Source organism: Daphnia magna, linkage group LG7, assembly GCF_020631705.1.
Source record: "Daphnia magna isolate NIES linkage group LG7, ASM2063170v1.1, whole genome shotgun sequence".
NCBI lineage: Eukaryota > Metazoa > Arthropoda > Branchiopoda > Diplostraca > Daphniidae > Daphnia > Daphnia magna.
Genome location: NC_059188.1, coordinates 13,039,042 through 13,060,622, shown reverse-complemented (window position 1 = coordinate 13,060,622; position 21,581 = coordinate 13,039,042). Strand labels below are relative to the sequence as shown.

The window sequence follows — 21,581 nt, the reverse complement described above, 5'->3', positions numbered from 1 at the left end:
AAACAGCTCTTTATTGAGTAAGTCCTCAATTCCCTTTTCTTTACCTCTTCTCTCTCTCTCTCTCTGTCCCATACGTCAGCAAAGAAATCGGCTTACGCGAATACAAGTAATTTTTCTACATTAACATGGAGAGGAAAACGTGGATCATCTTTTTTCTTCGGGCTGGAGATTCATTCAATTGAAATTGCGATGCTTCGTGAGTATATTGTCGAATCAGAGTAATTGACAGGCGATTAGATAGTAGCAGTAGTAGTAGTAGTAACAACGATATAAAAGGATTGGACAACTTAAACAACTATCATCAAAGAAACTACCGCCAGAATGCTCCAGACTACATCATGTTGGCCGGTGCGCTGTTGTTGTTCACCACGTACCTGCAACAATTTCCGATTTTCACAGATTACCACGGGCGTCTTGGCCCAACTCGATGGCTTCGAAAAGAGCCTTGAAATTTCCAGCTCCGAATCCCTAAAGAAAATTCAAATCAGGTTTGATATGATTTATTTTTTGTTTTTTTTAAGGAACAACACAAGAAATCTCACCTGGTGATTGTTTCGCTGAATGACCTCCAAGAACAGAGTGGGTCGATCTTGCATCGGTTTCGTGAAAATCTGCAACAGGTAGCCATTGTCATCGTAATCCACCAAAATGTTAAGCTCCTGCAATTTTGTCATTAGATAATTTATTTAATTCAAAGGTTTCAACTTTAGCTTGAAAGAATTTCACCTGGAGGGCATTCAAATCTTCCTTGATTTTGACCGGAGATTCAGTCAATTTGACGCGCAGTTGATCGTAGTAGGCAGCGGGCACGGAAAGGAAATCTGTGCCACGTTTCCTCAAGTTACGAATCTAAATTTAAAAAAGGGTAGCTTTTAATTGTTCATATGTGCTTGCTTGTGCATAAAATAGCTGTACCGCCGATATGATATCGGATGTGTTGAGGGCAATATGCTGGACTCCGGCTCCTCCGTAATAATCGGTATATTCTTGAATTTGGCTCTTCCTGAGGCCGTTGGCCGGTTCATTGATTGGCATCTAGATTTTGTGCAAATTGAAAGCCATTTTAAATGGTTTACTTTGTAATATTGTATGCTTGAATACCTTAATGGTTTCTTCGTAATTGGTAACGACGATCGAACGCAGTGCAGAGTATTGTGTATGAATTTGGGTATCATCCACAGACCAGAATCGATGAAACATCAAATTCTGAGTATACCTATCAGAAAAAAATGATTAACTTGACATTTCTTGCATAATTAAGTAGCAAACTTTCGTCACTGGGAGGTAAAAACAAAAACCACCATACCATTCAGCTGCAGATTCCATTTCCAAGTCGGGCTGGTTTCCTACAACATGATCAATGAAATCCAAATTGATCGCTGGTCTATTTAAAAAAAAAAAGAATTAGATTAAACCTTAAATTTCGGATAGAAAACATAAACAAGTTATTACAATGACGCCAAGAGAGGATCTTCAGCTATGGGTAGTTTGTTGTAGCCGGGCAAGAAGAAACCAGTGTAATTGCCACGTTCAACAAAGGTATGCGTAGTATCTCCGTACTAGCAACACAGGCAGTTTGAGTTTGGCTCTTCAGTTTAAATCTGAGTTTTAGAAATATGTTAAATGATAAATTACTGTTTGAACGGTTGCAAAACGGACGACACCAAACTCGTCTTCCTCCTGCCAAATGTCGCGTACAACTTTGGCACCGCGGTCCTTGGCTGCCTGAACAATGGCATCCAAATCTTCGACGCTGAAGGCGATGTCTTTGACACCATCGCCATGGCGCACCAAATGCGGCCCCATCTCAGAGTCATCGTTGGGTTCGTACGCCGATTTGAAGACGAAGCGAATCTATTACGGCATTTTCACAATGATTAATTGAAATCAGAAAGGAAATGTCATTTATTTTTTTTCACCTTGTTTTGGGCAACAAGGTGGGCAGCCACTTTCCTTGAGCCAGTCTCGAGACCTTGATAGCCAGCCGGGGTGAAGCCCATACGAGTACAGTAATATGAGGCCGCCTGGTACGCAACATGTAATTTTAAAGAACAACTACCCTACTAGCTAAAATAGTTTCCAAGTCACCTGTTTGGCGTTTCCAACCCAGAAGGTCAGATGGTCGAAGTGAAGAAATTTCCCTGCCGGGGGCTTTAATAACCAGATAACACAATGATTAATAACTAATCGCAAAAACGATAAGTTAAAAATAATGAGGCACTAGGAGAAATGAAGCTTACTTTAGGGCCTTTATCAGTATACGTCGTCTACGCGTCGATCAGGAGTAGAGCATGGGAAAATGCAGATATAAAAAATACATAAAATCAAACCAATCGAATAATACGCAGAAGAGTTTTTTTTTTTTTGCTATTACCATGTTGCCGCTTGTTAGCTAATCCAAGATAGCGTTCGTACGTTCCAGTGTCACAGAGTCAAATGGACTAGTCATCAAACAACAAGACCGAGTCTATGAAGAGAGAGTATAGATGTGTAGCGCCAAAATAACAATAACAGGTAAAAGCAGCCCAACTGTCCACCAGGTGAGGTTACAGAATCGAGCCGCTTTTACTTAACTTGCCACGTGGAATACGTGAGAAATTCTTAACTGCCCCCGACGTAGATGCTTCTCTTTTTGGAGCCATTTCCCACGACCTACGGGCAAATTTCACAATCTCGATGCCCATCTTTTATTACTTCGTACATTTACTTTTTTCTGTTGCGAAGTGAAGACAACAAAATGCACACCGACAGTTACAAGTGACCTTGCTGCTGTTGTTTCTTTCGGTAAGTTGTTTACTAGCTAGCTACAAGGCTGTCGCATCACTTTTCGCATACCTTTATTCCAATTGGTTGTTTCAACAGGTGTGTTATAATTAGTTTGAACTCCCAAGGCTTTTATTTCCATTCAAATTCTTGACGTGCATAGAATACATTACGAGTTGCTCCAATGGTTGTTGCCGAGATGACCCTGCTTGTCTGACTTTGCTACTTCGAAATACGAAATTGCCATTTGCCAGTTTTTGAGCTTAATTGCGAGATCATATCTTTCCATCCTCCGGACTTTTTCCACCGTTAACTTAAAATTTTTTAAAATATAGGAATACACGTAGAAGTTCAGTAATGGATTTTGTTTCGAGAAATTTAAAAGCCAAAAATATTAAATTAAGTTCTCATTCCCACCAGACAACAGTGTATTTTCAGACGATTTCTCTTTTTTGTTCTTAATAATAATATAAAATGTAATTCATAGATGTAGGTTGTCTCTAGGCGCCTTGATAATTCGAGTCAGCCTTGAAGTATTCTTCACCGCAGCAGCAGTTGACTCATTCGACGAGTAGACGAAGAATCTCCAGTAAGTAAATATATTCAACGTTAGTTTTTCGTGGACAGTATGAAGCGACTGCTCCGCGTTTTCTGAATCTTTTACTAAAGCGTATTGCTGAATTGTAGGAGTAATTACTTGAAAGGGTCCCACACACATATTGTTCATCATGACTGAACAGTTTAAACTTCCTCTACGAATCATCACCTTCCTAGTTCCTGGATTGAGTGTAGAACTTTTTGAGAATATATCCCAATATCTGGAAGCCTCTTTAGGCACAGAAACAATGCTCTTTTATGAATCCAGATTCAATGGACCACAATCTGACCGGATTGATCCATTTAAAACTAATGTTGCAGATTTAGGTAATACTTTTCAGTCTACATTGCTTTTTGACAGATATATGTTAATTATTTTGTGGTCTGTGACTGTTTGCAGCATTTATTACAGGAGCAGAGTATCAAAAGCTTTTTAAAGAAGATAATAAAAATTGGGAGCTTCTATCAGTTGGAGGAGTTTACCCCCATCTCACCAAAGGTGAATCTGCAGGATACTATGCAGATATAATCATCCACAAAAATTCGAAGTAATGTATTCATATCCTTGCTTTTAATAATATGATTAATTGCATTGTCTTTTGGGTTTTCACCAGAGAAAGAATCAAGGATTTTCTGGATTTACGTGGGGCCAATTGGGCTACCAACAACCCCTGCTCAACAAGTGGTCACTTTGTTATGCTTAAAACCCTTAAAGGATATGGGGAAAATCCATCCTTCTTTGGAAGTGTACTTAGTAAGTTGAAAAACCAACTTTTCTTCTATTGAAATGCTTTATTGTACTCATTATTTCAAACCTGCACAGACTCTGGGTCGCACTTGAACTCCATTCAGATGGTCGCCTCACGTAAAGCAGATGTGGCATCCGTAGATTCAAATGTGTTGGGATTCGCGATGACAAAGAATCCTGCCCTTGCTCATGATCTTCATATATTTACATCAATTGGCCCGCTTCCACCCTATCCTATTATGGTTCGCTCATCGATGGCAGCCGAACAAAAGAATGCAATCTGTGACGCTCTACTGAAGTTGGAGAACGTAGCTCCATGGAATAAGCTGTGTGCGGATCTCAGGCTGTTGCGCTTTGTCAAGATTGACAAGGATATTTATTTGGAGGATCGCGAATCGCGTGATGCACTTGCCAACTTATCGGCTTCTGTTCGTTACTATTAGAGGAATCCATAGTTGTAGAGTGGAGGCTCACCGATGTGTTCGTTTAACACTAAATTTCCATGATTATCCAAATATCCATATTCAATGCGAAATTACAACTTATCAAATTTACTGAAATTAAGAGCTTCTTGGTATGAGAAAAATATACATGTGTCTTAAAAAACTTTGTTTGTTTACTTTGGAAAAAGGAATATTGAGTGGTACAAGTGCTTGAGGGACATCCTATACAGATGTTCTTACACGTTACGTTTAGCTGTTAGATAAAATCCAAATGTTTGTAAATTGGCGTCTTCAACAATGACTTCCCGCGTTACGTCACAACTCGAAAAAGTTAGATAAAATAATTATGTCTGTAAATTGCCGTCTTCAACAATGACTTCCGGCGTTACGTCACAACTCGAAAAAGTTTTTCGTATATGTAAAGTTTGTTAATTCTCCGCTAGATGGTGTAGAGTGCTGTTAGCAAAATGGCTTCATCGCGACTTCTTCATCTCGCCCGAAATGGTAAACAAATAAAAATTAACTACAATTATGCAGATTTGAAAATGAAAATTCCAAATTCACCTTAGGTATGCTACCGAGATCATCTCTCAACATGCAGTTTCGCACTGCCTACAAGATTGTAACAGATGAGTTGGGGTCGGATCCTAAGACGAACCAAGAAATCTTGGATCGAGCAGGAGATCACATACTACTAACAGAAATTGTTCGAGGTAAGTTTGCTAGCGCACTTGTCATCTACAGCTATCAAGTTAACTTACAGTTTTTAAAATTGTGTAGGTTTCGGAGTGACTCTCGCACACTTCTTTAAAGAGCCTGCAACCATAAATTATCCATTTGAAAAAGGACCGCTTAGTCCTAGATTCAGAGGTGAACATGCTCTTAGGCGGTACCCATCTGGAGAAGAGCGTTGCATTGCTTGCAAACTCTGCGAAGCTGTATGCCCTGCACAGGCAATCACAATTGAGGCAGAGCCACGTGCAGATGGCAGCAGACGAACCACCAGATATGACATTGATATGACAAAGTGTATTTATTGTGGTTTTTGTCAGGTAAGATCCTTCTATAAATGAATCAGAATATTTAGTTGTCATGCTGATGTAATGCTCTACAGGAAGCATGCCCAGTTGATGCAATTGTAGAGGGTCCTAATTTTGAATTCTCCACTGAAACCCACGAAGAACTGTTATACAACAAAGAGAAATTGCTGAATAATGGAGATAAATGGGAAGCTGAAATTGCAGCTAGCCTACAAGCTGACCATCTATACCGTTGAAGCTTTCGATTATAGTAAAGTTTCACTAATGTAATATTAATAGTAAGGAGGTCTTTGAAGGTGTCAATAGATGAATACGAAACCATCCATTACATTTCGTCGCGAGAGCGACTGAAAATTGTATATTACAGTAAAATAGCGCATTAGCAGAAACCCGCATCTTTATTGTAAGTATTGCTTCCCATATTTGCCTTCCTTCCTATTACATCTTGACCTTCATGTTTGGTTGTCGATCGATCGACAGCCATGAACAATGGATTCATTTCAGCCCCTAGTTTTTCACCAACCTTTGCAGGAGAGTTCGATTACCTCCCAGAGAAGTTTAATGCAAGGCAACGTAGAAAACCAAGTTCTGCTTGAAGTTGGGGAAAAGTTTTATCGAGTCGGATTAGACAACTAGGTTCGAAAACTCTATACGTTCCAATTACTTTTCGCGATCCAGTATACGGCTGAATTGGACTTAACGTGAATGAAATTCGAAAACGGCATCATCGATTTAATCTTCTAAAAGCTGTATTGTTACAACTAAAATCTAAGTAAAGCCTTCGTGGTTTTCATTCCACGGAAATCACCAGTGCTCTTCAACAAACGGCTTTCGGACAGGAAATTCAGCATCGTTTTCGAGACTGCCTTTGATGGATAACCAATACCGACCAAACTGTTCTTATAACTTCCCTGCTTGGAGCCTACCCTTCAAATACCCAAGGCGATCCCGTCCTCGATGGTTTGACCCGAGTTGAAGGTAGGCCCATTTTCCTATATTTATTTACCTGTAAGTAATTAAGTCGTGACACACTGGTTTCTGAATGTGGCTGTATTTATCGAAGAGTGATAGAGTCAACGTTTTTTTTTTTTTTTTTATAAGTTTATTGTAGAAGACAATGCGGTATCGTTTTTTTTTCGGGACCAGAAATCAGAGATTAATGCAAATCGCGAAAAGAACTATTAGGATGCATCCAACGATCCAGACAGAAAAAATTAGGGAAATCTTGTTCAACCATGAGGCAATAAAGAACACGTAGCGAGGGCAGTAGTTGTAATCATTTTCCGCATCGTAGATATTCACGATTGGTACCCTATTGATCCATACATATCCGGCATACGACACTAGGCAAGTCACGACATCTTTCATTAGTACCTCAAAGAAGTTCCACTCGGGTTTTATGGCGTTAGGTTTCAGAAACAAGTTCACTGCGGCTACCATCATCAGATAGACAGGAATTAGAGGTTGAGCTGGGCAATTTTCTGTGATCCATGCCACTAATCCTACCATTAGTATAACCACGTTAATAAAACCTCCGATCATACGACCAAGCAAGACATTCTTATCTTCTGCTACGCTTACTGGCATTCCCATAGTGATAGCAGAGAGCACATTGACTAAAGATCTCGCAAATCGTCCTATGTTAACTAATGCAGGATTGATCGGTGTAAACTGTCCCATTAATTTATTGAACATTGAATTCGCCATCATTTTGATCAGCAAACAGTTTGTACTCCTTCACGTATACGGTTTCTCGTTGGTCGAAAAGTTGGCCAGTCACGTTAACTTTCAATTTTCCCTTTCCTTAATGACAGTTGATTTATCGGTAATTCATAAAGTAATGTTTTTCAATTGGCATAAATTTTTCGAATGTTGTTCTATTATTATTGCATTTATGTTGCCACAGCAGTGTACAGGCGATGTTTTGTCGGATCGTGAAATAGGTCAAAGTCTATGTTGGAGTTCTTATAGAACGTTTCTCCTTTGTACGCGTTAACATTAAAATTGTATTTAGAATGATAGAACAGGGCCATGTCAATGCCAACGTAACACGATTATGAAACGCTGACAGTTTTGAATCAGATATGTAGTGCGTGCTGTGGCATATTATGCAACAAACAGTTAAGATTTTGTGTAAATAACTTTTTATTGCGAGCTATACGGGATTTTTGACGTAAAAACAGTCTGCATTTTTCATCTAAATCTTTGACGAAACCGTTTTGAATCGGGTTGGATGGGTAATTTGAGTATTGGGTACTCTCACCTGCTGTCTGGTGTCCTTATTGTTCGCAGGTTGATCGTCTTTCAATGGTGGGACCAAATCGTTCAGGTAGTCTAACCCAAGGTGAACGGTCTACAAAATGGTTGTACTTATGAAACGAAATCTACGAACAAAAATCAATGCAAACGTACTTTCAAATGGCGAGTGAGGAGAAAGTTGAGATCAAAATCTTCGTCGTCATCCCCAAATGGGTTTTTCATTTGCTCTGCCACCTATGGTAAAGAGTTAGTCGAGAAAATAAGAATAGCTTTTTTTTTCCTTTATGTCCTTCACAAACCTTTAAGAGTCCAACGTAGAAAACGAGTTCTAAGACCGTTCCGATAGGAAAATATATATCAATAGCTCCGACTGCAGAACTAGGTCCGGTATACTGCCGTGCCATAAGACATGCGATGAAATAGGAATAAGTTGCCAGTGTACAGACCTAAACAATATCGACATTATTGTTTTTCAAAAAAATGATATCTGTAAAGTTAACGGACTTGGGTATAAACCATGGGAATGGAAACCCAGTTGTAGCTCCAAAGGGCTCCGCAGTTTGCGCGAAACTCAAGAAATTCCTAAAACCATGACACGTTTGTATCACCCGATAGTTGTACATGTTTCATTATTGTGTGTTATTGATGATTTCGTGTTATTTCTATCGTTTGTATTACCTCCATAATGAGTTTGTTGCCTGCAGGGTCGGCTAAAATACCATCCCTAACAGCTTCATTGAGAGTTGAAGCAAACCATGTTGAGGGCACCCAAAACAGATTTACTACTGGAGAAATCGATTCGTAACACTGCTTCTCTGTTTGGGTCATTATCCCTACGTGCCAACGAAATTAAATGTGGCTGCCATAGAATAAAACATTCTGATTGTTTCATACCATTTTTCACCAAATCCTGAAGCGTTGGGAAACGTCGACGGACAGCACGTGAGATTGAGCGCAGTAAGAGGGTTAGCATCAATAAAGCTCTTCGTAATAACACTCGCCGAATTATTCGAGACCTTTCGTCCTTACCCGGCACATACATTTGAAGAGTTAGCATCAACCTGGAAAACAAATTTATTGCACCTAACTATTGTTTCTTTACGATTTATCTTAGTGCGTGCAATACTTGTCCGGCCAAGGGATCGTCATGTACCTGGGGAGAGAAAAAAAAAAGATCAATAAGAACTGACATGGGAAATCTTTGACATTTTCCTTACTGTTGCCACCATCGACCGGCGACAATGGTAACGTAGAAACCGAGCAGAAAAGGTAGTGAGATCAACTTTGTGTAGTTGTCGAAGAAAGTTTGTGATTCGTGAAAAGCTCTTCAAAAAATAGTCTTGTTATGGAGTATTGTGATCGAAAATTACATTGTTCTAACCTTTTCTGATCCTCGTCCAATCCGTTGCGGTATACAACACTAACGATTCCAAACAGGACGATGAAAACTAGAAATTCTCGATACACGACTTTGTAAACGGAACATTTCCATCTCAGGAGCATTGCCCCAATGCCAACATTGTTTGACATGGCGCCTTTATCCATTTCATCACACCCAACGTGAACAGAAGCTGACAAGTGACAAATAGATGGACTCGTTAACAGTTAGTTAAATTAGCCAACAATTCACCACTTACGTATAGGGGACATGTTCTACAATTTCGTAGAGACAACCTTTTTATTCTAACATGAGGCTAATCGCGCAACTGACTCTTACTGGTTACGTGTACTGTGTTAATATTGTTGAAACCTTGCTACCAAGTCAAGAACTCGTGAAAGTTTTAATCCCCCAACAACGGACGACCGCAGTCTGGAACCATGTCGAACACGCATTCTCCTGAATGATAAATGAACGCGAAACAAAAGATCAATCGAATCGATGGCAGTGCTTCATCCCATAGCGATGTGTACAATTCCTTTGCTCACGTGTACACCATCCTGTTACCGTCGAACTTCAGTTTAGTAAAACTAATCAGCGGACACTATCCACCAGTCTTTCATTACCTTGGCGAAGGCGTACAATTTCCGAGACAGAATAATTCACAACAGAATTACAATTTGAATGAAGAGAACCAATTTTGCAGCACAAATACTCTGTATTCAATCGAATGTACAAAGTATTTCGACCGACAATTTAAGCTGTTTCCATCGGCGTCGTGGTGGCGGGGGAGGCTGCAGACTCTTCTGTGTATTTTCCCTTGTCTTTGCCCAAAGCAGCAAGGCGGCCCTTGGCCCTTCGCTCTACAATCTTCTTGCGATCCTTATCCATCTTCAGTTTCACAATAACAACCTAATTACAAGTTATTTAGATAAATGAACCTTTACAATTGCTGTTTGCTTCATGGAGCTAGATCAAGCCTTAGCGTAAGTAGTTAATATGATTCTATTAATGACGTTACTTACTTTGGATGGATGGATACCAACTGGAACTGTGGCCCCATTAGCTTTCTCACGTTGGATCCTCTCAATGTAGATCATAAACTTCTTACGGTAGCACTGAATGACTTTGCCAACTTGCTGTCCTTTGTAGTGACCACGTACAACCTAAACAAAACAGTTACGAACATAAAGAAATAACATACATACTTAAACGTTTAATCTACCTGAACTTCATCGTCCTTGCGGATAGGGATGTTTCGGACGTTGTACTTTTGCTTAAGTTCTTTGGAGAGAGGAGCCGTCATCAACTTTCTGCGGATGTGGGAAGGTGCACTAAAATGACGCTTGCGATTCTTGCGGCGAGAAGAAGTTACTCTTGTGTTCAACTTCATTCTTTGTCGGTCGAAGTCCGGTGAACCTAAAAAGAGTAGGACAAACGGACGTGAGCAATGTGAGTTCCAAAAGTCGGCAACGATATACTGAAATGAAGATTTCGAATTCACAGTAAAAATAATTTCAGAAAAACATGGATAGGAATTAGTTTATCTAATGCAAGTCTATTATTGCAGTTACTTTCTTGACAAGCTCGAAGATGGTTTGGATTCGAAAGGATGACAAAGAGGAAAACGAACCTGAATTTGGCTTCGAAGGAAGGAAAAACTATGGCCGAGAAGAAACACAAATAAAGGCAACGTTGACAACGTTGCCTTGCCTTATTGTAAGTTAGAAATACGTTCGTTATAGATGTCTCTGTCTATCAAGGTTTTGTTAACAGATGGCAGTGTCGCATGTCAACAATAGTTACGTATAGGTAAAACGTTCTTAACGAAAAGCGCTAGTACGAAAACGTTTTCATTTGGACTTAAAGTATAAGTAATTATTGAAAAAGAAAATGTTTTTGCCTTCTCGGAACATGTCTTTAGTTAAGGTACAGCTTAGTTCACGTTTGAGTGAAACTAAAACCCAAAAATTGTTTTGTTAGATGAAATGTGGATGATCAGACTCAACAATAGTAATGTTTCTGTATTACTTTATAAAGCTAGCATTGACGATATCGAAGAATACCACAGGGCTTTGCTCTCCAGGAAGGCAGTTTGTATCAAGACAGATTGCCTACAAAGTGCAGCCTTTGACACAATTAAATGATGATGAGTTAATGATGAAAGAGAGTGTGGCCAAATTGGCCAGCCAAATCATTGCTCCATTTGTTAAAAAAATGGATATTCAACAAAGTTTTGAGCCAGATGTTGTCAATGCTTTGTTTTCTAATGGGGTAAAATATTCATTAGTCTTTAGTTTGGCTGATGATTGCATTACATGATTCATTTTATAGCTAATGGGGCTGGAGATTGATCCAGAGTATGGAGGTGCAGGTGCCTCTTTCATGTCAGCTATTATTACAATTGAAGAGTTGGCAAAAATAGATCCTTCAGTTAGCGTTTTTTGTGACATCCAGAACACATTAATAAACACATTGTTGTGTAAATTGGGCACTCAAGAACAAAAAGAAAAGTATCTGCCAAAACTTGCTCAAGACACAGTAATAACTTCAGTTATACCAGATTAATATTTATGATTACTCCTTACTGTTTGTTCAAATTTCAGGTTGGGAGTTTCTGCCTTTCAGGTGACTTTACATGTCTAACTTTTTGTCGTGAGCGGCTTTGTGATTAACACAAATTTTCCGCCCTGCCTTCCTTTCTTGTCTTATAGAGGCTGAGTCAGGATCCGATGCTTTTTCGCTTAAGACACGGGCTATCAAAACCGGTGACCATTACATTATTAATGGTACCAAAATGTGGATTTCTAGTTCCGAAATAGCCGGAGTCTACTTAGTAATGGCTAATGTGGACCCCAAAGCCGTGAGTTTTGTTGCAACATCAAGATTAAAAAGAATTGTTCGCTAACGCCGAAGTTTTAGGGATATAAAGGCATCACGTGCTTTATTGTAGATCAAATTACACCCGGTCTCTCTGTTGGTAAGAAAGAGGACAAGCTGGGTATCCGGGCTTCGAGCACGTGTGCCGTCCATTTTGATAATGTTCAAGTTCCCGCAAGCAATATTCTGGGCGAACTCGGCCAAGGCTATAAGTATGCGATTGGCATGCTAAACGAAGGTCGCATTGGCATAGGCGCGCAAATGGTTGGATTGGCTCAGGGTTGCTTGGATGCCACGGTTCCGTACACTCTCGAAAGGACCCAATTTGGGAAACGGATATTTGACTTTCAGGCACGATGCTATTTTCTGGTGTTCTCAGGCAAGTAATCCTCCAATGAGATTCCTTGTTTCGATAAATGTAGGCCATGCAGCATCAGATCGCGCAGGTTGCAACCCAGATAGAATGTGCCCGTCTTCTCGTCTATAATGCTGCCAGATTGAAGGAAGCCGGTTTACCATTTGTTAAACAAGCTGCCATGGCTAAATACTTTGCATCTGGTTAGGCTACAATTTTCTTTCTCTAATCCTCAAATTCTTTATGCTCTTGTTTTTATTTGGTTTCCAGAAGTGGCGGCTTTGACTACTTCGAAATGTATCGAATGGATGGGAGGAGTAGGCTTCACCAAAGATTACCCAGTCGAAAAGTTTTACCGCGATTGTAAAATTGGTACAATTTATGAGGGAACGAGTAACATTCAGTTAAACACCATAGCTAAGTATATCAAGCAAGAGTACCAATCGTGATTCGTCTTTCGGCAATAACTTTACAAATGACATTTGGAAATCATCGTATAATAATATGGTCGTCCATGATAGTCAATCTCAAACTGTAAATTGGCCGATCTGTTTATATTCTTACGTGAGACATTAATGCTTCTTCTTGGCATGATTAAGGCAGTGTACAAGAATTGTAATAAAAAGTCGTGTAGACAAGGCAAGCCCAATATGCTTGTATTACTATTGTAAAAACATGTGTAACTTCCTTAAAAATAGAAATTTAGGGGGACGAGAATTTCTTCTAAAATTTTTAAAATCTATATTTGTGACACAAAAAAGCATTAGATAAGTTTGTTGCGATTTGTTGGGGGTTCAGGTAATCGGGGCCGAGCCCTATCTGGTTTGGTTATGCATTTCATGGCTTACGAAGTAGAAAGGGCTTCTGGACGTCTGTCCCGTATTAGCCCTTCATTTCCCGCCTTTTCCTCCTCTCAATACCGATATTAAATCAAATTGTGTTTAGCTGTCCGCCTTATTCCAGGATTCTCGTTAATTTAATGTGATTCTTTAAAGTGTAGTTAATTGGGGTTTAACATGTTTTGATATTTAACATTATTGACACATTGGAAAATAACAAGCCTTCGTATTATTAGTTGAATCATGAATGATGACAATGCAAAGAGTAGGAGGCTGATGTTGATATCCAAATGGAAAAGTTTATCACGAAAGTCTCTATTACGTGAAAGGTCTTTGACACCGGAGATGCAGCCTGAATCCCATACCAAAAATGTCAAACGGAGTTCCAAAACAAGGGAGTACCTTACTCCAATTGCAAATGAATCAACAAGTATTAGTGGGAAACAACCTTTAACAGTGGTTGATACCAAGTAAGACATTGTTTCCTCACAATTAATAAAATAAAAATACAGGGATTTCTTATATTACTGTCTAGAAGTCTTGCCCGAGTATGTGAAGATAAAGAAAACAAACTCCTATCAAGTGACAATTTTCAATTAAACAACTTGAAAGTTGACACAGTCCCCACCATCAACAGTGTAATTGATGATAGAACCATCAATCATTTTGAAACATTTGCTAATCTCAACGATGATATTGAGGGGAAAACACATCTGGAAGTTTTGGCTGCAGATGTAACCCTAGATTTAAGCCTACCTTTTGTTATTGGTGATTTAGTCTGGGCCTACATTTCTGGATACCCTCTTTGGCCGTCACTTATTACTCAGGATCCAATAGAATTTCTTTATACAAAAACTAGAAGTAAAATATTATTTCATTTGAAATTAAGATGTATATATACATGTTATTCCTGGCAATTTTGTTTCTAGTTACAGGAAAGACAGAAATCAGGCTATTCCATGTTGAATTCTTTGGAGATAATGGGTCTAGGAGCTGGCTGTCTGCGAATGTCTTGTTTCCTTTCAATGGAGGTGTAGAAGAACTACTAAAGGATAAAAATGGTTTTTTAAAACATGTATTTTTCAAACAATAACCTTGGATTTGCATTGTGTTTTTATAAGATCTTACAAATGATTTCAGATTCTGAGCAAAAGCAAAATTTTCAAGTCCCTTCAGCAAGCCATCAAAAGTGGAAGAAAAAATTGGCAATTAGCTTTAGACGAGGCAAAGCAGGTCATGCCTTCACCAAGGTAGTGTCTATCCAAGTAAAATCCGGTCATAATTTCAGTCATTTTATATCGTCTTTAGGGAACAACGATTGGTACTGTTTAGAAAACTTCTCCAATCCAAAGAAGAAGAACGCATTCAGAGAAAAAGGAAATCCATGGATGACTCAGTGGACAGAAAACCGAAGCGGCGGCGACAGAGTAAAGAAAGCTTGGAAGACCATGTTTCCCTAGAAGAACAACAATCAGTAGTTTTGGCTGAACGCATTCAGACCTTGAGTGATGTGAGCGAGAAACTGGAAGAAATTGCCTGCCCAGATGATAACCTCGTAGACGTGGTTCTACCAAATGATGCCAATAAAGATGTGCAAAAGAAACGCGATAAGGAAATGCGCGTTGACGTTTGCGAGTGTTGTGGGTCTCGAGAAGGCCAGACGTTGTCATGCAGCAAGTGTCGCCTAGTTTATCATCCCGAATGTACAAAAAAGGATTTGGGAGCACTATCAAAATTCGAAACTTTCTTATGTCTTAACTGCGATCCCTCGACTAACTCAAAGTGCTGTCTTTGCCAACAATCGGAAGGCGCAATGCTTTCTTGCAATTTCAAGCTGTGTGGAAGATACTATCATCGTAATTGTCTGAAATTGTTCCATTCTCCTAGCGTGAAGCAAGAAAAAACAGCCTCCCAATTCACATGCCCAGCGCACTATTGCCATACTTGCGTCGCAGACTTGAATGAATTGCACCAAGCAGAGAAGAAACTTGTTCGTTGTATATACTGTCCAACTGCCTATCATCAAAGTACTCTTAACGCAATGATCGCTTTATTTTCGAGCTATACATAACTTACCTTTTATATATTTGAAGGTGAAAAATGTCTCGCTGCAGGCTCTGTCCAGTTGTCCAATACGCAGATGAAGTGTTTTAAGCACGTGGAAAATCGTGAAGTAGCTAAAAAACCCAAGAAGGAGAAAAAGACGATTATACCCATCCACTATAATGTGAATTGGTGTATTGTTTGTTCTGAAGGCGGCAGCCTAATATGCTGTGAACGCTGTCCTTCGTCGGTTCATACTCGTTGTGCAGGCTTGGAAACGGAACCGGACGGATCTTTCCTTTGCTATGAATGTACGTCTGGCAAGACCATCCTTTATGGCGACATAGTATGGGTGAAAATGAGCATATACAGGTCCAGTCTCTTTCCCATATTCTTCTTTAATGCAAAAATTTTTGGACGTGTTACTGACTGCCTGATTGATAACTAGGTGGTGGCCTGGTAGAGTGTACCCTTTGGACGAGATACCGCCTAAGCATCAGAAATACCAACCCAAGACCGGAGAATTCCTTGTCTATTTTTATGGTAGCAATAACAGCGCTTTCGTTTACCGTGGCCAAGTCTTCCTCTATCAAGACGGCGTAAGTTCCATAATTACTTAAATTTTCATGGTAAAACAAAATGTAACATTACCTTTTCACAGGACCAAGGATGTAAAGTGAAGAGTAAAAATAAATTGGGAGATGATTTTAAGCAAGCCTTAGAAGATGTAACGCCTGTCTTTCAGATGCGTAAGCAAGTACTTGCCGAGCGAAAAGCCGAACGACAAGCGAAGATCAACGTTGTAAGTCTCATTCCATATTTCTTTCATGAACGAAATCCCATTGTAATACTGTTGTTTCCAATTCTAAGAAACCACCACACTACAATAAAATCCGCAGTAACAAACCTGTCGGTAAAGTTCGTATGCAAGATTCTAGCCCCTATTCGTCCTCTCTGTGTGACTGTGAGGTGTCGGAAGGCCAGCCGACTTGCGGATCGGATACAGAATGTCTTAACAGGTTTTAATTATAATTTATTTATTTTCCGCATAACATTTTCTTATTCTGACCAATTTTTAGGATATTATTGTTTGAATGTGATCCAAACGTGTGCGCTGGCGGCAAATTATGCCAGAACCAGCGTTTTCAACAACGCCTTTCTCCCCCACTCTATTCGTTTAATACTGGAGGGAAAGGCTGGGGACTTAAATCTCAAGCTGATATCAAGAAAGGCGATTTCGTCATAGAATACGTAGGAGAGATAATCGACAATAGCGAATTCCGGCGTCGTCTAAAAGCCAAGCAAGATGCTCAAGATGAGGCCTATTATTTCCTGACGTTAGACAACAATCGAATGATTGACGCTGGTCCTAGTGGCAACTTGGCTCGCTTTATGAATCACTCTTGTCAGCCCAACTGTGAAACGCAGAAATGGACCGTCTTAGGGGACACCCGAATAGGACTCTTCGCCATGGTTGATATACCTGCCCATGCAGAGCTAACATTCAATTACCAATTAGAATGCGCTCAAGACGTCGCCAATGAGAGCAATCAGAGACAACAACCCTGCCATTGTGGAGCTCCAAATTGTGCTGGCTTCATTGGAGCCAAACCCAAGCAGTTAAAAGTAATTTTTATAAAATTTTGTATTGAAAGCTTTAGCATTTTAAACTCGATACATGTTTTTATTTAAGGTGGAAAAGATTAAATCAATAAAGGCCAAAAAGAAAAAGCAACAACGGAAGCTAGAGAAAGAAAAGGTGGCTGAAGATTTTTGCTTCCGCTGTACGGAAGGTGGTCACTTAGTTGTGTGTGATTTTAAGAATTGCAGTAAAGTTTACCATCTCGAATGCCTTAAACTTTCTGCTCCCCCGAAAGGTAACGCAAAAGTCCTACGAATTTTTATTTCAAGTAATTTCTTAAAACAATTTTTAGGCCAATGGACATGCCCATGGCACCATTGTGATGTGTGTGGCCGCAAGTCCACTCAGTTTTGCAGCGTGTGTCCAAACTCCCTCTGTTCTACGCACGCTATAGAAGTGGATATGCAATCTCATGATCAGCTTGGTTTAATCTGTAAAGAGCATTCCCAAGAAGAAACAAATTTTTTTGTCAAGCGTCTTCTAGAAGAAGATACTGCAACTGTGGCGACATCGCCTGAGCCTTCCACATCGCTCAGTGAAACGAGTAGCTGTTGATTGAGCCTTATATAAAGATAATGCATTTATATTCGTTTCGTCATCTTCCCTTTTTTCATCGATTATTGCTAACAAGTATGCTGAATACATAATTGCCTTGTGAGTCTCGAACAGAATTTTAATTCAAAATCTGCTCCGTGTTGCATGACTCCCCAAGCCATAACTTTTTCTTTCAATCAATGTTTTGGTAAATTGACCATAATTATCATCATCGCATTTGTGCATACTTTTTGAAAACGATTTAACTAGGAAATACATAAACACAGAATTGTCTTTGTATGAACAATGAACCTTTGTCTTTAAAAAGTCGGCCAAAATACGCCATGATGCCAAGTCGGGTTTATCCGCCAAAGCAATAATTATAATCATCAAATTCATCATTTCATACACCCAGCTTTCAATGATTGTCTTTGATGAAATAATAATAACTGTTTTTTTTTAATATAAATATAACAGAAAATTAAACTTCCTATGAAAGCCTACCAAAAAAAAAACAATTTTAATCTGTCATTTCGTTCGTTGCGGCAGAGTCATAGAGGGATGGTTCGTTCATTGCGACGACTTTGGCCATAAGGCTTGGTCGTCAATTTTCGAGGGTTTTTTAAGCATTTTTTTTTCAGTTTTTTTACTGATACAACAGAGGGCAGCATAGTAGTTAAGGAAAAACGCTAAAAGAAAGGCTTGGGTAGCTAGAATTTAGCTTATGAATGTAACATTAGCTTGGAATTGGAAATGTATGAATCAAAACCGTTGCAAAATTTAAAGAATATCCTAAGTTTAAACTCCATTTTAAATATATTGGTACAAGCTAGCCTATGATTGACATGTAGTTTTGTTAAAATCCACTAGGTGCCATTACCATCGTTAAGGAGAATTTTGACGACCAAGCCTTATGGGCAAAACTGACCCAATGAACGAACCATCCCCTCTATGACTCTGGTTGCGGCTTGCGGCCGGTAGGCGGTGAGTGGTTAAATAGGACATCGTATTCGCAAGACGTTTTTCATTTGTTTCATAGTTCTCCCAATTTCCTTTTAGCCTCCCATGCTTCTCATGGCTGAAACTCTTACCCTGGTCACACGTGTTTTATGATTGAAATCGTGAAATTTTTAGTTGACAATTGTTAATCCGTGTTTTATCTTTCGAAAATGGTAGGTTAACTTTCGTATCTTAGACGTATTTAAAATTTAATTGTACACATCCATAATTTCGCTCCCTGTATTTATTAGGCACAAATGTACGTGCTGTTTGAGCATGCGGCTGGCTACGCTTTATTCCGAGTTAGAGAATTTGAGGACGTAGGTTCTTTCTTGCCGCAAGTTGAGCAGTCTGTTACAGATCTAAGCCGTTTCAATGGAGTCGTTAAATTGGTGGCGTTTGCACCCTTCAAATCTGCTGCACATGCTCTTGACAATATTAATTCAATATCTGAAGGTAGAAACGATGTCTACACCTCCCTGATGCTGTAATATCATATTATATTTTTTCTTATTAGGTGTGCTATCTGAAGATCTCAACCTCTTCCTTGAAACCAACTTACCAAAGCCAGAGAAAAAGGGCAAGAAGGATAGCTTTGTACTGGGAGTAAGTGAACCAAAGCTGGGTGCATCAATTTCAGAAATTTTGGGTATTCCATGCCAACATGCAGGTGTTATTCCTGAAATTGTCCGTGGAATCAGGTTGCACTTTGCACACTTAGTGAAAGGTAATATTGTAAATTTGTGTGGTTATGAATCTTTCTATTGTAAATATTTTTATCCTCAAATTAGGATTTACTGTCCAAACTAGTGGGGTTGCTCAGCTTGGTTTGGGGCACAGCTATTCAAGGGCCAAAGTTAAATTTAATGTCCACAGAGTTGACAACATGATCATTCAAAGCATTGCATTGTTGGATCAGCTTGACAAAGACATCAATACTTTTTCAATGCGAATTAGGTATATTGAATTTTTAATAAGTCTGAATGCATATATTAACCAGAAGAACCATTAGGGAATGGTACTCCTATCACTTCCCAGAACTCATCAAGGTTGTTCCAGACAATTACTTGTTTGCCAAGTGTGCTCAGTTTATCAAAAATCGAAAGGAGCTGTCAGAAGAATCTTTACCTCAGCTGACCGAAATTGTCAATGATGCAGGCATTGCTCAATCAGTGTTGGATGCCTCGCGGTCTTCAATGGGTAAGATGAAGAATAAGGGTTTGTACACCAGATGGAATTTTTTTTAATTCAATATTTTTAGGAATGGATATATCTCCGGTTGACCTTATCAATATTGAACGTTTTGCTAAGCGTGTCGTTGCGTTAGCTGAATACCGCAAAGAACTGCAGGAGTACTTGAGATCAAAGATGCATAACATTGCACCCAACTTGTCAGCTCTTATTGGTGAGCAAGTTGGTGCTCGTTTGATTTCGCACGCCGGTTCCCTTACAAGTTTGGCAAAATATCCGGCTTCAACTGTCCAAATTCTTGGAGCTGAAAAAGCCTTGTTCAGGTAATTGAGAATTTTATGATTTCGATGTCCTTACCATAACTACATAAACAATGCAGAGCATTGAAGACCAAAGGCAACACACCAAAATATGGATTGATTTATCATTCAACCTTCATCGGTCGTGCGGGTTTGAAGAATAAGGGACGGATCTCCCGCTACCTCGCCAACAAATGTTCTATTGCATCGAGAATTGATTGTTTTTCTGGTACTATTCTCTCTATCCGTTGTTTGTTTCCCTTTTATTGCAAATTTTCAAAATTCTTTTTTTTTTTTTTTATGTACAGAGGAAACATGTGATGTATTTGGATTGAAGCTCCGCGAGCAAGTAGAAGACCGACTGAAATTTTACGAATCTGGAGACATTCCACGGAAAAATGTGGACGTCATGCAAGAGGCCTTGGCTGAAGCCAAAACTGTATTGGTAGGTTTTAAATTTTCCTTCCTTATTTTACATGCAATGCGTTGTGCAACGTACTCCTGTATAGGCATCCCTGAAGAAAAAGAAAAAAAAGAAGAAGAGTATCACACCATCGGCTGATGGTACAATGGATGTTATTGCTGACACTTCTCTTCCGTGTGACGGCGAAGGCAAGAAGAAGAAGAAAAAGAAAAGTATCACTCCAGCCGGCGATGAATCAATGAACACCTCTCTTTCGGCGAACGGAGAGGAGAAAAAGAAGAAAAAGTCTCAGGATGAGAACGGAAATGGTAATATAACACTCGATGAATCCGTCGGTTTGGATAACAGCGTAAATGAAAGTAAGAAGAAGAAGAAGAAGAACAGAGATGCAGAGAGCACATTGGATCAATCAGCAATGGAACAAGATGAAGGAGCTTCACCGCTCAAGAAATCTAAAAAGAAAAAGAACGCTGCCTAAAGAATTCTATTCCTGTCCTCGGTAATTCCTCAGAATCGGTTGACCTTGTGAAATAGCCCGCTTTTTTAGTTTTTGTAATGATGTGTCGCATTCAATACAATTGGGCAGAGGTCACAGAGAGTTTTAAAAGTTTGTATTCGTTGATAAATGGAGAGTAGTTGTTGCTTTGAGCGTTGTGCGGGTAAGAAGAATATTGGTTTCTCGAAAGTGTTCATATAATTTAACGTTATTGGTTGGTTCAAACTTAAAAACAACGTCTTTTTTATAGTAAATATTCATCGCGTAGGTAATCTTTCTGGTGGTCGTTAGGCAGCTCGACGACAACATTCACCGATCAGAGCCATTTTTTTCACCCCTCCCTCGCGCTCCTGGCGGATGACTGCCGAAGCTACGCTTTCTCTGCACCTCGGGCTTCAAATATGATAGTAATCGATAACTGCGACAGACAGGAGCGCGAAAGAGGGGTGAAAAAAAAGGGCTGCTAGGCTGGGTGGGAAACTGGCCAAATGAGCCCTTTACTAGATTGCGAATAACTCGGCCAATCAAATCCGGAAAAAGATTTCCTTTCGGGTTTGCATTGAGGGGTGGCCAAGCAAACTTTTGGGAGAATAAGTTTTTCTAAGGGTTCGCTTTTTCCCAAAAAGCGATACCAAAGATCCCCCCAAATTT

General features: G+C 39.5%; 8 protein-coding genes across 10 annotated transcripts; 5 read left to right on the top strand and 3 right to left on the bottom strand.

Moving 5' to 3' along the window:
• Nucleotides 1–184: 184 nt before the first annotated feature.
• LOC116927996 (4-hydroxyphenylpyruvate dioxygenase) lies at nucleotides 185–2,484 on the bottom strand. The gene is made up of 12 exons (XM_032935051.2): nucleotides 2,375–2,484; nucleotides 2,241–2,267; nucleotides 2,089–2,151; nucleotides 1,920–2,024; nucleotides 1,636–1,854; nucleotides 1,453–1,559; nucleotides 1,307–1,384; nucleotides 1,102–1,216; nucleotides 916–1,035; nucleotides 727–849; nucleotides 543–659; nucleotides 185–468 (listed from the first exon to the last, which is right to left on the bottom strand). Exons 1-12 carry the CDS (start codon nucleotides 2,375–2,377, stop codon nucleotides 394–396), a joined length of 1,152 nt encoding a protein of 383 aa, XP_032790942.1. The 5' UTR covers nucleotides 2,378–2,484; the 3' UTR covers nucleotides 185–393.
• A 161-nt stretch (nucleotides 2,485–2,645) lies between these two features.
• LOC116928001 lies at nucleotides 2,646–4,662 on the top strand. The gene is made up of 6 exons (XM_032935055.2): nucleotides 2,646–2,784; nucleotides 3,251–3,352; nucleotides 3,451–3,687; nucleotides 3,761–3,908; nucleotides 3,975–4,114; nucleotides 4,184–4,662. Exons 3-6 carry the CDS (start codon nucleotides 3,492–3,494, stop codon nucleotides 4,549–4,551), a joined length of 852 nt encoding a protein of 283 aa, XP_032790946.1. The 5' UTR covers nucleotides 2,646–2,784; nucleotides 3,251–3,352; nucleotides 3,451–3,491; the 3' UTR covers nucleotides 4,552–4,662.
• A 262-nt stretch (nucleotides 4,663–4,924) lies between these two features.
• LOC116928005 (NADH-quinone oxidoreductase subunit I) lies at nucleotides 4,925–5,914 on the top strand. Its single transcript, XM_032935059.2, has 4 exons — nucleotides 4,925–5,055; nucleotides 5,121–5,264; nucleotides 5,332–5,603; nucleotides 5,666–5,914. Exons 1-4 carry the CDS (start codon nucleotides 5,019–5,021, stop codon nucleotides 5,825–5,827), a joined length of 615 nt encoding a protein of 204 aa, XP_032790950.1. The 5' UTR covers nucleotides 4,925–5,018; the 3' UTR covers nucleotides 5,828–5,914.
• Nucleotides 5,915–7,452: 1,538 nt separating this feature from the next.
• Nucleotides 7,453–9,803, bottom strand: LOC116927997 (bestrophin-2). Its single transcript, XM_032935052.2, has 10 exons — nucleotides 9,488–9,803; nucleotides 9,232–9,421; nucleotides 9,068–9,175; nucleotides 8,977–9,003; nucleotides 8,745–8,911; nucleotides 8,529–8,683; nucleotides 8,355–8,432; nucleotides 8,150–8,296; nucleotides 8,004–8,084; nucleotides 7,453–7,944 (listed from the first exon to the last, which is right to left on the bottom strand). The coding sequence occupies exons 1-10, from the start codon at nucleotides 9,498–9,500 to the stop codon at nucleotides 7,789–7,791; spliced, it is 1,122 nt and encodes a 373-aa protein (XP_032790943.1). The 5' UTR covers nucleotides 9,501–9,803; the 3' UTR covers nucleotides 7,453–7,788.
• Nucleotides 9,804–9,926: 123 nt separating this feature from the next.
• LOC123474390 (60S ribosomal protein L26-like) lies at nucleotides 9,927–11,013 on the bottom strand. 2 transcript variants are annotated; one of them, XM_045176493.1, is made up of 4 exons: nucleotides 10,862–11,013; nucleotides 10,454–10,647; nucleotides 10,254–10,394; nucleotides 9,927–10,140 (listed from the first exon to the last, which is right to left on the bottom strand). In XM_045176493.1, the coding sequence occupies exons 2-4, from the start codon at nucleotides 10,619–10,621 to the stop codon at nucleotides 9,985–9,987; spliced, it is 465 nt and encodes a 154-aa protein (XP_045032428.1). In that variant the 5' UTR covers nucleotides 10,622–10,647; nucleotides 10,862–11,013; the 3' UTR covers nucleotides 9,927–9,984. The 2 variants fall into 2 exon arrangements, with proteins under 2 accessions (XP_045032428.1, XP_045032430.1); XM_045176495.1 differs by having other exon boundaries at nucleotides 10,803–10,942.
• On the top strand, nucleotides 11,005–13,112 carry LOC116927994 (short/branched chain specific acyl-CoA dehydrogenase, mitochondrial). Its single transcript, XM_032935048.2, has 8 exons — nucleotides 11,005–11,157; nucleotides 11,269–11,502; nucleotides 11,563–11,769; nucleotides 11,835–11,856; nucleotides 11,943–12,091; nucleotides 12,151–12,459; nucleotides 12,531–12,666; nucleotides 12,734–13,112. Exons 1-8 carry the CDS (start codon nucleotides 11,122–11,124, stop codon nucleotides 12,910–12,912), a joined length of 1,272 nt encoding a protein of 423 aa, XP_032790939.2. The 5' UTR covers nucleotides 11,005–11,121; the 3' UTR covers nucleotides 12,913–13,112.
• Nucleotides 13,113–13,358: 246 nt separating this feature from the next.
• LOC116927989 (histone-lysine N-methyltransferase NSD2) lies at nucleotides 13,359–17,718 on the top strand. 2 transcript variants are annotated; one of them, XM_045176483.1, is made up of 13 exons: nucleotides 13,359–13,567; nucleotides 13,632–13,772; nucleotides 13,838–14,163; nucleotides 14,232–14,377; nucleotides 14,443–14,552; nucleotides 14,611–15,329; nucleotides 15,396–15,717; nucleotides 15,794–15,944; nucleotides 16,007–16,147; nucleotides 16,216–16,364; nucleotides 16,425–16,971; nucleotides 17,039–17,222; nucleotides 17,280–17,718. In XM_045176483.1, the coding sequence occupies exons 2-13, from the start codon at nucleotides 13,648–13,650 to the stop codon at nucleotides 17,540–17,542; spliced, it is 3,183 nt and encodes a 1,060-aa protein (XP_045032418.1). In that variant the 5' UTR covers nucleotides 13,359–13,567; nucleotides 13,632–13,647; the 3' UTR covers nucleotides 17,543–17,718. The 2 variants fall into 2 exon arrangements, with proteins under 2 accessions (XP_045032418.1, XP_032790933.2); XM_032935042.2 differs by having other exon boundaries at nucleotides 13,359–13,772.
• An 814-nt stretch (nucleotides 17,719–18,532) lies between these two features.
• Nucleotides 18,533–21,026, top strand: LOC116927987 (nucleolar protein 56). The gene is made up of 9 exons (XM_032935039.2): nucleotides 18,533–18,693; nucleotides 18,772–18,976; nucleotides 19,038–19,247; nucleotides 19,312–19,477; nucleotides 19,533–19,720; nucleotides 19,782–20,034; nucleotides 20,091–20,239; nucleotides 20,319–20,455; nucleotides 20,520–21,026. Exons 1-9 carry the CDS (start codon nucleotides 18,691–18,693, stop codon nucleotides 20,910–20,912), a joined length of 1,704 nt encoding a protein of 567 aa, XP_032790930.2. The 5' UTR covers nucleotides 18,533–18,690; the 3' UTR covers nucleotides 20,913–21,026.
• The last annotated feature ends 555 nt before the right edge of the window (nucleotides 21,027–21,581 follow it).